The following is a 13,895-nucleotide window of genomic DNA, read 5'->3' as shown; positions in this document are numbered from 1 at the left end:
GAGAGAGAGAGAGAGAGAGAGAGAGAGAGAGAGAGAGAGAGAGAGAATATTCACTCCTTTAAAGTGATTCAGTGTGTTTTCACATACTCACAAAATTGCATAAAAGCAAACCAGCAGAGTTAAATTTTGACTTGAATCAATGAATGAAATAGCAAAGGTTGCTCTTGAGTACATGAAATTCATTTTAAAACTTCAGTCCTTCTTGACAGGGAAGCTAATTTTTTTTCTTGTATCATTTTTAAATATGGTAGAAAAACAGTCAGTTATTTTTCTTAATACATAAAGTTAGATTTCTTTCTGAAAGTTTGCTTTCTTTCTGTTGTTGGTATATTTGAGTCTTAGATCTTCATACTGGAATGTGCTTCTGTGAGTTTGTTAGATAGTAAAGACTAGTCAAAGCATAAACAAGACTTAGGTGCCCAGAGGAGAGGACTTCTGGAACTCCTCCCTTCATGTAGCTAGTTCATGGTGACCTTAGTACTTGGTACTTTATAGATGTCCGGGGAAGTTTCATAGCTCAGAGGCAGCACTTTTAGAAAAGTATAGCTTGGCTTTTCCCATATAGTCTAGAGAAAGAAACTATAAGGGCCCCATCATCTCCCTAGACTTCTCTGTGAACTACAAAGGAGACTTGTAAAGTCTTGATTTGGTATGGTAGAACATGATGTGAATAGTGTGTCTTTGAGTGTATTCACATGTGCACATGAGCACTTGAGCACACAGGGAACATTGAGAAATTCCTTGTGCTTTTATAAATTGCCCCTTTTTCTTTCTGCCCTTATGGTCATCCAGAGTATGGAGGGGTCTCCAGCCTGGGCGCATGGCTCAAGTGTGCTGACAATCAGTGCCCTATTGTTTCTTTCCCTTTATGTGCATGGACAGAGGCTGGCACAGCTGCCTTATTGAGGACCACTGTTTGTTGTAACAACAGCAGCAGTACATTCTGCTCTCCACAGAGCAGCCATTCTGTCTTGGAAGAGTGGACCCAAGGGTAGGAGTGGCTGGAATCTTTCTTACTGCCTTCCTCAGTGTTCTGAGGATGATAATAAGGGAGAGGTTTCCTTCTAGACATGTTGTAGGGGAGGAGTACTATATCATAAACTAGTGACAGGTGGTGTCTATTAGTAGTCTCGGCTGGATTGGAGTAGGGATATCATTTCTCCCCTTCCCTTCAGGATGTGCTAACAATGGAAGGGAAGGACTTTCCTTGAAGCTGCCATGGAGAACAGATCTAGGATATAGGGAAGGGATCCAGTCTGATTGTGGATTAGTCAAAATATGCAATGGCTTGTAAATCAGTGGCCTAGCCTAAACTTGATCTTGAGGCCTCAGCAGGAAGATGAAGTTGAAATTCCAGAGATTAAAAAACCATTCACCCAGAAATACTGTCAATGGAGCGTCTGTCTCACAAGTCAGAAAAATGTCAAATTAGCTTTAGACCTGTCTTAGTTACTTTTCCTGATGCTGTGACCAAATATTTTGACAAAAGCAATTTAAAGAAAGATGGGGTTCTTTTGGCTCACAGTTGGAGGGACAGTCCTGTGTAAGGAAGTCAAGGCAGCAGGAGCTAGAAGCAACTACTCATGTGTTTGCAGGCAGAAAGAAGAGAGCAATGAATGTTGGGTTGCTTCCTCATTTTATTCCACTCAAGACCTTAGCCTGTGGAATGGTGGCACCTTCAGTCAAGGACTCTCCTAACCTAAGTTAACTTAATATACGTTATACTCAGAGGCTTGTCTCATAAATAGATTTCATCAAGCATTAACACCACCATAAGCCCTGTTAGTACCGTTTTGTATGGTTCTTCATATATTACCTAATAAACTTTGAGTTTTTCTCATCTGAAATATCTTAGAAGCTAGTAATGGAAATTAAATGAGCTGGTGTGTGTGTGTGTGTGTGTGTGTGTGTGTGCACCCTTGCATTTGCGTGAGTGCCTTTCATCTACATAATGAGTTTAGTAAGCACACACCCTTTCTGCAAGGCTTAGGAAGGAGGTGCAAGGATGGGATATAGTTCATGCTACACTGCTTACTTATTGACTATTCAACATGGCATCTCATTCTGGTGAACTTCTAAGACATGTTGATATAGCTCACACATAGCCCCTGTGATGCATTTAGCTCATGGATAGTACAATTTCAGAGCAGCCTACTTCTTGAATTACATTAGTATCATGGTACTTTGTCTATAGTTCCCAGAACAGTCTAGAATGTTTCTTTCTGCATCCCTGGCTAAGAGGTTACTGAGGTATAGTCTTAAGTGAGTCATAGAAGACTCAGAAGGGCTTGATAGCCTAAGCATACCGTCATTTTCCTTTGTGTCTTTGTTCTTGGACAGCCATTTTACTGTAAGGGAAGATTCTTATTTAATGGACAAGTTTTAAGTAATATTGATGACCCACACATGCTCTCTACCCCCAATCTTCCTACCTACTTACTGCTAACTTTTCATAAATATGTACAAAGGGGGCAAATGCTTCTAGGAGTGATCATAAAAAGCATTTTACCCTTAAGAAATCCAGAAATATGACAGAAACTGTATCCCTGACATGACCTCTGAAGATCTCTTGTGTGTATGTGTGCACACACACACACACACACTCCTACATCCCCTTGTAATCAGACTCCAGAATACACAGAACAAAAGGGCTTTGATGAGTGATGATGTAGGCAGCTTTTCTGTGAAGCATTCTGCTTGCTCTAGACAATCCTACAGTGCTCAGTTTCAGTTCAGGTTGGGTTACTGGAGGGCTGGCCAGCATTCGTGGTTGGCAGGAGAAAGAGATGAGGAAGAAGATTGCTCTTGGAGATTGCCTAGGGTCACTTGCAAAGAGCTAGCTGTGTCTGTCATAAACTGATACCTACAGAAACAGAAACTTTATAATGAAGAAGATAGGAATAAATTTTGGACTTTAAGTATTCTAAGGCAAAACCCAGTGCACCTCTGTCAGTCCTCATTGCTTTAAGAAAGGAGTGGTTACAAAGATTTCAGCATCATGGCCCTTATACTAAAATTTCATCTAGGGCTCAGATTCACTGTTCTCTTTCCCCATCTGCCAGTGCTATGGAAATGAGTTTGCAGCATGTGTCAGGAAAGGCATAATATAGATCCTTCCTTTCAACCTCCAGTTGGAGGCATGCTTGGAGGTGAGCATGCCACCAGGGGAAGGGAATGAAGATAGTTGCTCTATTTTGATGCTAATGGGGACTGGATGTAAACTAAGCTGGACATGCACTGTGTGCCTACTCTGAGCAAGAAAGCTGCCAAGTGTTGGCAGGCTGTTTGCCATGGATGCCAAATCTCTTATCTGTAAAACATGTAGTATTGTATTCAAGGCAGATCCAGTTGCATCTGAAGGTGCCATTGCTATGGTTCCACAGTGTTAGCATTGCTAGCCCTGTGCAGGAACTGGGTAGGACTCTGCCAAGCAGGAGTGTAACTGGACATAGTTCTACCTCTGACAGAGCAGACTATGAGGCAGGTAAGGGTGGAACAAATGAGAAATGAGTAAAAAAGATCTGAGACAGCTTATCATCATCATCATCATCATCATCATTTTTGCTGCTCCTTCACTTCTAAAGATAGGTTCTTAAAAATTCACATTCCTGATATTATAAAATATGAAACCAATTGACCTTGAATGTGATTTTCTGGAAGTCATGGTGAATATTTTGTTCCTGGTTATTGCCATTTAACTTGGAAAGGCATCTTTCTACCTCCATGAAAATATAATGACCCTTACCCTGCTTCTTAGTTGCTGAAAAACATTTTGAAATGATGAGGAAAAGCATGAAAAATAAAGTTAGTCATTTGCCTGAATTTGAATCCCAGCTTACTGGAATTTAATAGTTTGTCTTCTTTAAGACTCAGTATTCAGTCTTTAAAATGGGGTTAGCATGATTCACCTGATTCTTCATTTGGGTTCCTGGCCAGAAAAGAACCCAAATTCTGGATAGTGTTAGTTACAGTAAATTGCTTTGTAAATTTTTAGCACTGAATATTATTTTCTCTCTTAGCAACTTATTCTAACTAATTGAACAAATTCTTGGTCACAAATAGTCTTTGGTGGTCCAAAAAGGGTTGTTAGAGGTTTTTAGAGGTGCCTCATACCATAGGGCCAATTTCATAGGCTATTTATTAAGGGCTTTGATACCCCAGGGTACAAGGAACAAGTGATTAGAAGGCAGGTAAGTATCCCTGTGTGTGTATATATTTAGAGCTGTCTGTCTGACCATATTCTTTTGTTTTCTTGCAGAGATCCGGGCTCAGCTCACAGAGCAGATGAAATGCCTAGATCAGCAATGTGAGCTCCGGGTGCAGCTGTTGCAGGACCTGCAGGACTTCTTCCGCAAAAAGGCTGAGATTGAAATGGACTACTCTCGCAACCTGGAGAAGCTAGCAGAGCGCTTTCTAGCCAAGACACGAAGCACCAAGGACCAGCAATTTAAGTAGGGACTTCATGCAAAGTGCTTTTAGAAACTTGCAGGGAGCACCACTTAGATCTAGGTTGATTCCAAAGTTGTTGGAAGCCCTCAAGATTTCTTCTTTTATCATATTATTCTTAAATAAGCAGTTGTTTGTCTGAAACAGATCAAAATAAATGGGGGAGCCAAGCTAATGAGTTTTATTTATACCTTTTCCTGTGTGTCACCCACTGGTCTAAGGTGTGTGTGTGTGTGTGTGTGTGTGTGTGTGTGTTATTAGCATATGTACATATATACGGCTAATAATAGGTTTCATTATGACATATATATGCATGTATATACTGTATTTCAATTATATTTACTCCTACCACTACCATACCAGCATACTACCCTCTCCTGCTTTCTCATACTCCTACTAATTCCCTTCCTTTTCCTAACTAGCCCCAAAGGAAAGATCTCTTACACATTTATGCAAATAATACTTTATTACACATTTCTCTTGAACTCCTTCATAGTGCCTTGAGATATGGCAGGGAGCAAGCATTTCCTTTCCATGTGGCATTTTAATTAGGATGAGGAGGTAGGGAGTAAACAAATTACGATCAGGTAATTTGAAGTTGAGGTGAGTGCTGCGAGTGTGTAATACAGGTGGTGCAAGGACTGGAAAGGGCCCTTTCTATTCCTTTGACCATTACTTTATGTTTGATGAATTCCAGTGTATTCCTGTCTTATCTTACCCTGAGTAATAATCTAGCTGTTAGTCCTCCTTTTAATTCCTGCTAGGTACTGTGCTCTGTGCTGGTTCCTCAAGGAATAAGATAAGCTTTGGAATACTTGGTTAACAGAGAAAAGAACTATAAACTATATAGGAAATGGGGCTTTAATAGCAATAGAAGAACATAGATATTTTTCAAAAGCAGTGAAAAACAAGGTTAAGTAAGTAGAATGGGTCCCAAAGGATAATGCTTTGACAGCAAGCATAGAATTTCACACTTGACATGCCCTGTGGTGGTAATGAGCTCTTGAGGATATTATGTTGTGAGATAGACCCAAGGAAAAGTATGGGCAAAATTGTGTGTGTGTGTGTGTGTGTGTGTGTGTGTGTGTAATTTAAATCCAAGAGAAGGATATTAAGTTTGGAGGTACTGCATGTAGAATTGGATAGCATATGAAACAGAACAGTAGGCATATATTTGTGTTAGTCAGCTTTCGGTTACTGTGACCAGATAACTAAAATATATGGTTCCAGAAGTTCTCAGTCCATAGTTTTTTGATCCTATTTTGAGGGGTTTGTGGTGGCATGCGACAAGAGCATGTTCCTTTATGATGGTCAAGAAGAGAGAGAGGATGGGGCTAGCAGTCCATCAAGGACAATCTCCCAGTGTACCAACCTCCTTTTCCTGGTCCTACTTCCTAAAGAATCTGCTGATGTCCAGTAGTACCACAGCAGTAAACAAGCCTTTAACACACAAGCCTTTGGTGGAGAGTGCAGTCTTAGATGATAGCACTATTCAAGAGTTATTTGAGAAATTGAACAGGATTGATAACTGATTAGATAAAAATCTTACTGGTCAGAAGTAACCTGATGTCTCTAATCTGGAAACCAGAATAATTGTGGCCTCTTTTATAGATATGCAGACATCAAGGAAGCGGGCATTTTCAATAGTGACTCTGCTTTGAGCATGTTGAGTGTGAGGCATTATAAGGACTTTAAGTTCCCAAGTTGAGGTGTGGTACTGCCGAGCAAAGTAATTTTGAGTAGGGATGTCTACTGAAATCTTTAGTGTAAGCAATATTGTAAATGTAGACGAGAGAAGAAGCAAGAGCTGAGTAAACCTAAGGCTTAGGAGACATCCCAGTATTGGGAGGCAGTAAACATTTTGCTAGGAGAAAGGAAAATGCCTAAAAAGAATGAGTAAGAAAGTTGGTACTCCTCCCAGGCAGGAGGGAGGGTCCGGTGTCTCAGGGAGCTAGAAATGTTTGAAGGAGTGGTTGACCGAGACAATTTCAGCAGTTTCTTACTAATAATCTTGGGCTTAAGGCATTCTGAGGGAAGGAGAGTAAGATGAGCCCAAAGGCTGGAGGGATGGCTTAGTGGTTAGGAGTGCTTGCTGCTCTTGAGAGGATCCAAGTTGGGTTCTTAGACCCCTGTCAGGGAGTTCAAACCATCCATAGCTCCAGAGACCTGTTGCCCTCTTCTAGCCTCTGTGGGTGCTGTACTCATTCACAACACACACACACACACACACACACACACACACACACACACACACACACATAAATAAAATAAATCTTCTTTAAACAAGAGCTTGGAAACCAAAAGCTTTTTTCTCTCAGAATGGGACATCTAAATAGCTGGTTTTTATAGGTCAAAAATAGTCACACTTACATGGTACAGTGTACTGGAAGAGGAGTTGGATGAGTACTATGGACAAATGATAACCCCAGTCAGTATCTGAAGAATCCACAGAAGTGGCTAACTTCTGTCTTGTCTCACTAATGTGGTGATGTGGCTCTGCTTCTCAATTTAACACTACGGACAGAACCTTCATTTTCCCATTTCCCTCTCATTCTGTGTTATGAAAGGTAACCAAGTGCTCAGATGTTTGTGTACTATAAGCATTGCTGCAGAGACAGCTGTGCTCCTGCAACTGCGCTGCCATTTGTAGGTAGCATGAAAAAAATTGAACTTTTCATTTCTGATCTGTTCTTGCTTACTTGCTTGCTTTTCTTCCTTCCTTCCTTCCTTCCTTCCTTCCTTCCTTCCTTCCTTCCTTTCTTCCTTTCTTTCTTTCTTCCTCTGTGATACAGAAAATACACTTTAGGCGTGACTAGTAGGTGTGGCTGCTATAGTATACTTTAAGTAATATTAGCTTATATAAGACAGGTGCAGATTTTTCTGTACATAACAGTCTATTAACCAATAGGACTGTGTCAGGCTCCTTCTGTCACTCCTTGAGTGTTGTCCATTGCTGTGTAGCCCAAAGTATCTCATTGTTATCATGTCCCATTTGATCCACTGGGAAAAGCAACAGGGAAGAGGGAAAAATGTCTTTATTCTTTAAAGGTATAGTCTGGAAACAGAACATACATACCTTTAACTCATCCAGCTAGACAGTACAGTCACATGGTTATCTACACTGTAAGGGGAGCTAGACAAAATATTTATTAACTTGGGTGACCTAGAAAGTAGAGATTCTATCACTATAGAAGGGGAAACACATTGAGGGACAGTGTTTGCAACATTGCCCAAGTTTCATGGTATGTGGAAGGACAGGTGTGTGAAAGAACAATACCACTAGATCATATATAGTGCACATAAAAAAAAATGGCTTGTTCTGGTTGGAGGCCGAGGAAGATAGCCTTTTGGAGGTGAAGTTCAGTGGTTAGGAATGGAAAAGTAACACTGCCAAGGCTGTTTATTTTTCCTAAATGTTTAATAATTGAGACAATGGAAGAAGTTGGAGAAGGAAGCATTTTAGATAGAAAATAGTGCTACCAACAGCCTTGGGGTGAGAAAACTGTGCCTGGTAGATAACTTATCTGCTTTTCTGAACAATATGAATTATGACTATACTGAGTAAACCTGGAAAAGTTGGTAAGCCAGAAGATTATAGAGGTTTATAAATACTTGCCAATAGAGTTAGGGCTTTGTTCTGTTAAGTATAGAGGAACCACTGACAATTTCTGAGCAAGGAACTGAACTATGTCCATGCTTTGGAAAGGACCTGGATGATTGTGGCTAGGGAGATGTCTCAGTGTTTTTGAACACTAGCTGCTCTTTCAGAGGACCCAGGTTCAATTCCCATCACCCACATGGCAGCTCACAACTGTCTATAACACCCCATCCTCATTTGATACCCTCATACACATACCACACGTATACATGCAGGCAAAACAGCAATGCAAAGAAAACAAAAATAAATAAATCACTTTAAAAGGAAAGAAAGAAGCAAACAAAGAACCTAGATGAAAGGACATAGTAGGGAGATAGGGTAGTCCAGTGGTGAGGGTAGTAATATGATCAAAATAAAAGTCATGCCCTTGGGAATAGAAAGATGGAGCTGAATGTGAAGGCAAGAACCACCTAAGTCAAGCAAGCTGGGACCGAGAAAGCACTTTTTGGTTTTCTAAACTTTGGAGTAGGAAGTGTACTGTATCTTCATTCAGCCAGCAAACTGTAGCCTCAATTTTGCTGACTCTATGACTGGTCTCAGAATAGCTCATTCTCAGCAGGCACTTGTCACTTCCCCCAGAGCTATAGCAGCTGTTGGCCCAGAAATGCCATGAATTTGTCTGCCTGTGCTGCCAGGAGAACAGCTGCCAGCAGCAGCTCGGGGTAGATCCCGCTCTGGGGTGTGGAGTTTATTCAACTTGGGATGGAGCAGGTTGGCCAGGGCTGAAGACAGTACACATGGATTCATCCCACCCTTTTCCAGGCCAGTCTCTGGCTCCATTTCAGCCGTTCATCCTGGGTTAGGATGGTTATTTTGTTACAGTTTTAAGTAGCTGCATTTAGGGCAAATTTTGCTGAACTCCTTATTTTCATCTTCTTTTGGAAAAAAAATTTCCCCCGGAAAGTCATTACCCTGTCACCCTGTGACTGTGCTTTCTGTTCTTTGTTCCTGTTCACCTTTTGTCCTTCCCCACATGGCTCAGTAAAGATCCTCATTAAAGCCCATACAGCATGATTCATGTAAAATCTGACCTGATGGTCCCAGCCTCTGCCCCAGACAGTGAGAGAAGCTGTACACAACTAGCCTGATTATTTCATTCTACCTTCTGCTAGGTAATGTGCCCTCCTGTCCCCTGATTGTTACAGCCTTGTTTGATTAAAAGTGGAGATAAAATGTTATGTGACAGTAGGAAGCCTTCCTATGGAAGATGTTTTGGCATTTTCTTTGGCTCTTTGAAGAGCATAAATGTATTCCTATTTGTTGTTGAGCCTTTGATTGTCTCTTTAAGTGGAATTTGTGTTAATATTGCCCCACAGGATTCTGAAAGATTCTAATTAATAATGTTCTGGCTTTTCTTTTCTTCTTTTCTTTCACCAGGCTTGCTGTAAATTACTTTTCAGCTCATTTGGTTTTGATCTTCTGCTTTTAATAACTAATGTCTTTGTCTTAATTTGAGGTAGGGGGCCCCCCGCCCCGACCCCGGGGGGGGGGTTGGAGAAACACTGTGCTTGGCTATCCTGCTGTGCTCCTTACACAGACCTTATGCTATTTTATAGCCTGTTGTCAATATTTTCCCATCTTTTCCTTGTCCTTAATAAGTATTTGTTGGACATTTTAAAATTATGTTCTAGACTCTTAGAGGAAGGAGCCAAAAGAAATTAAAGGGACCTTAACTTAGGATGCTCCCCCCAAAAAATAACCCAATATTTTATTTTTGCTAACATTAAGTTAGCAGCACATGGAAAGTAACTCTGCCTACTTGATATCAGTCTGTGAATTGTTACTCTTGGGAAGGTCGCAAGAGAGCCTGCTCTTGAGATCTCATGAACTAGTAGAGGCTGGAGAGTTGGCTCAGCAGTTAAGAGCATTGGTTGTTCTTCCAGAGGATCCAGCTTCAGTTCCTGCCACCCACACAACCTCTGTAATTCCTGTTCCATAGGATCTGATGCCCTCTTTTGACCTCTGGGGCATCAAGCACATACATAATATATAGACATGCATGCAGGCAAAGTACTCAAACACAAAAAAATATAAAATAATAGAATTTGATATTTAACTTTCAGTGTCCCTTCAGTGAAAGAGTAAACAATTAATTAAAATTCTTGTAGAGTTCATGTTCTTGGTCTTAGCCTAGTCTATGCATGTACAAGTTGCTATAGGTGCTTTTCTTCTTTCTGCTAGTGGAATCTTCCTTCAAAGTCAAGTTCAAACTTATTTGCTACTTTCACAAGATGACGTTGGGCTGAAAAGCAGAGTCAGCTGGCCATAAAGAACATTATAGTCTGGTTGCAAGTGAGAGAAAAGTGGAGAACCAGCGAATACAGATTCTCCTTGAGTATGGGATCACCTAAGGAGGGCAGCAATAGGAAAGATAAAGTTGCTAGAAGGGAGAACTCCCTGACTCCTTGGGACTTGCACATCATTCATTCATTTTGGACATATTTGGCAATTGTTGTTTTCCCCAGGAAAGTTTTGCCCAGATGTAGCAGCATCTGGTATTAAGCATGGGTTGGCTTCCCTTCCCTGTGGCTCAAGTTACTTTTATTGAGAAATTAACAGGAAATTTCTTGGTATGTTTTTCACTAGCCTATCCCATATAGAACTTTAGATGATGGTCAGTCCTTTTAAAAGATGGTGTTGACAACTGGCAAAAGAAGAAGAGACTGCAGAATGCTCAGTCCTAAGTGAGGCATATATTCTGCACTCCCTCCTTCTAAAGCTCCGGGATCACTGCAGAAGAGGGGTTGGAAATATTTTAAGAGTCAGAGGATGACTACAAGAAAACAGTACCCCCTAGACATAGGGCAGCTGCACATCTGAACTCAATGCAGTTGTCACAATATATACAAGACCTGTGCAGACCAAATTAGACCAGTTGGACACAAAATCCCACCCTTTGCCATAAAGCCATTGGCAATTGTTAGCAGCTGAGAGTGGGAGAGACAATTTTCTCTGAGTGTGGCTCCAAGTAAGTTAACCATGCTCTAGTGAAGACCATACATCCAAGAATATTTGGGCAGCACAGCACAAATCGGTCTTGATTTTTTTTTTTTAAATGATGCCAAGTTGGGTGGATAAGGACAGGAATAGAATAGATCTGGGAAGAGATGAAAGGGTGAATGAAACAAATATGGAATTCTTAAAGAACCAATAAAAAAAATAAAAGGTGTTGAGAGGGTTCCTTACACAGGATAAAGGAGGATGGGAGTCATCAGAAGACAGCTTGAGTGTGGGCTCAAGGCAGGTTGGTTGACCAGTCTTTGGAACCGGAAAATAATTTTGATATAAGCTTTTTGGGAAGCTTTGCAACATAGTAGAAAAACAAAACGAAAAAAGCCCCAGAGTTTTGAACCAGGTAAACTTGATCTCTACTGCTTATAGCTATGTGACCTTGAACTAGTCATTAAACCCCTTTCAGCCTCAGTTACCGCATCTCTGAAATGTGGAGAGTAATGCCTTGAAGTGTTGTTGTTATGATTGGACATAGTATGGGAAGTACTAGGCTAGCACTGCACTTAGTAGGTACTCAGTAGAAATTAGCTGATAGAATTACCACCATCACAGAAGAGTGTAGCAAGAACCTGTTGGGTTTTCTGCAAAGCGCAGTGAGACCTGATTAGGTAGACGACCAGTTCTGTTAAGCCTCCTGCAGTGCTTTCCATGGAGACCAGCAGGCCAGTGCAGCAGCGAGTCAGCCATGGGAGAAACAGAATATGGTTACTGGGTTCCAGGTCTCAGGAAGCTTCCATACTTCTACTTAAATAGCTTTATTTCATCCTCCTGGGACAGAGAATAATAGAGGGCAGGTCAACAACAAAACATGCTTTTATGAGCATTTGGGAGGATGCTGGACTTCCAAGAGCTTCCTATGCTTTCTAGGATCTGACACTAAAGGGTCAGCAGACCACACTTCAAGCTTTTAATTCCCCAGGCAGTAGCATGCCCTTTGACAGGAATACAGGGGGACAGGGAAATTACAGGAGTCTTTACTCCTATAAGTATTGCAATAAACCCAGGAAGCAGTGTATATCTCCATCTCTGGATCTTTAATTCACAGCCAGTTAGATGCATTGTCTTTGACCCAGTTCTCTTCTAAAGACAAAAGCCATGCCTTGGTATTGGGAGTGAAGAGGGAGGGCTTCCAAGAGAAGAAGAAAAGACAGCTTCTGCTATACATACAGACTTTATTTTTTTATTGTTGATTGGGGAAAGCCAGGCAGGCAGTAAGAGAATTATAGTGCATATCCACACAGGCACATGAATCTAAAAATAGAATCCTATTTAAAGCAGGTACCAGTAGTTCCTGAGAAGGGAGGGAAGGTGGAATATTCAGGAAAGGACTCATGCTTGGTTCAGTCACAGAAAGGTGGAAGATAGCACAATTAGGTTCTCAATTAAATTTGGTCCCATGTTAATTGAAGTAAAGACTTTAATATCTAAGTCCTGTGCTGTGCTGAAGCATCATACTGTGAGGAGATGCAGAATCACGAAGGAAGAGCTCAGTGTTAATGAAGGATTTAAGTAGGTTGAGAAAAAAGGAGTTTTGATTTTTCATTGTAGCAAGATAATTTATTCTGTTAGCTTCTGTTTCTTCTACTTACTACTGACCCACTGCTGCTTGGGTTTGACATTCCAGAAGGATCAATGAAACAGGTTTGCATCTTAACGTTTTTGGCACACTGGTTAAGGACTAAAATGAACCAAACAAACTAGGATTGTATTCAGTGGTTAAGATGCTGAGCTGTATTAGCCTATTTCTGCTTAAGTGATTGGAACTGGGCATCCTTGCATGAAATTCAGACATCCCTCCCTGGCAGCCTCTGGTATAAAGTAGAGGTTGTAGAACAAGTCTGGCAGCTCGCAGTCTGAACCTTTGTAAACAACAGATGTTCCTAACTAAGTTCTAGGGGTGGAGGTTGAGGTTTCTGTTGATGCTTGAAATTCTTTGAATTTATAGGCAGCATCTTGGGGATTCAGCAAAAGGAGGAAGTTGTAAGGGACTGATTTTGCAATGTACAGGTGGAAATGCCTCTGACAGATTTCTGTGGAACATAAAGCACTATTGAATGGACTCTGAATAGAGAGAGAGGTACCCAGGGAAGCAGGCACAGTTAGGAAAGGCTGGGCTTCAAAGGTATATTGATTTCCTGCCTTCTTCCCCTTCAAGCTTGCTCATTTGTACACATGTGACTTTGTTAGCCCCTTCCTTGTATGGATAGAAATGTGTGCCCTTCCTACCGCAACGTATTCTGACAGCTGCACAGCATAGACTTTCATTAGTACCTTCAAAGGAGTTTGAATCTTACAGTGTACAGATTTCTGGGTTATGGGCTTTTCTAGGATTTTTTTTTTAAAGGTCAGCATCTCACTCTCGAACCCAGGGTCCTTCCTAGGCTGAGTGCTGGGATTGCAGGCCTGTACCACCATGTGGCACTTTTCTTGGATTCTGAGCTTATTTTTTGTACTTTGTCAGTGCTGATTTTGTGGGATTCCCATTGCACCATTAATCACCATCAGTTGTAGATACTGAGACTTACAGCAGTTTCAGTTCTGCCCCTTTTTGTACCCCTTCTTCCTTCCTTTTTGTGGCACTAGGGCTGTAACCTAAGCCACACATATGCACATATGCTAAGCAGGTGTTCTGCCGCATTTCCAACCCTGAGGGCTGCCTTTTCTTTATTCCTATCATCCAACTCCAAGTACCTGTACTAAGCAAGACGAGTGCTTCACAATATAGTCAGGAAAATCAGAATAGATATATGCAGTATATAATACAAAATTAAAATATGCT

General features: G+C 41.1%; 1 protein-coding gene across 4 annotated transcripts in view; it reads left to right on the top strand.

Annotated features, from left to right (window-relative positions):
- The window catches only part of Srgap2 (SLIT-ROBO Rho GTPase activating protein 2), a 225,118-nt gene that overhangs the window by 86,308 nt on the left and 124,915 nt on the right, over positions 1-13,895 (top strand). For all 4 annotated transcript variants that reach the window (XM_028764589.1, XM_028764587.1, XM_028764588.1 and 1 more), the window contains exon 3: positions 4,259-4,451. In XM_028764589.1, the coding sequence (XP_028620422.1) occupies positions 4,259-4,451 (193 nt within the window). The remainder of the gene's footprint in view (positions 1-4,258; positions 4,452-13,895) is intronic.

Source organism: Grammomys surdaster, unplaced genomic scaffold (assembly GCF_004785775.1).
Source record: "Grammomys surdaster isolate TR1022 unplaced genomic scaffold, NIH_TR_1.0 145, whole genome shotgun sequence".
In the NCBI taxonomy this organism is placed as follows: Eukaryota; Metazoa; Chordata; class Mammalia; order Rodentia; family Muridae; genus Grammomys; species Grammomys surdaster.
This window is presented reverse-complemented; position numbering and strand designations above follow the sequence as displayed.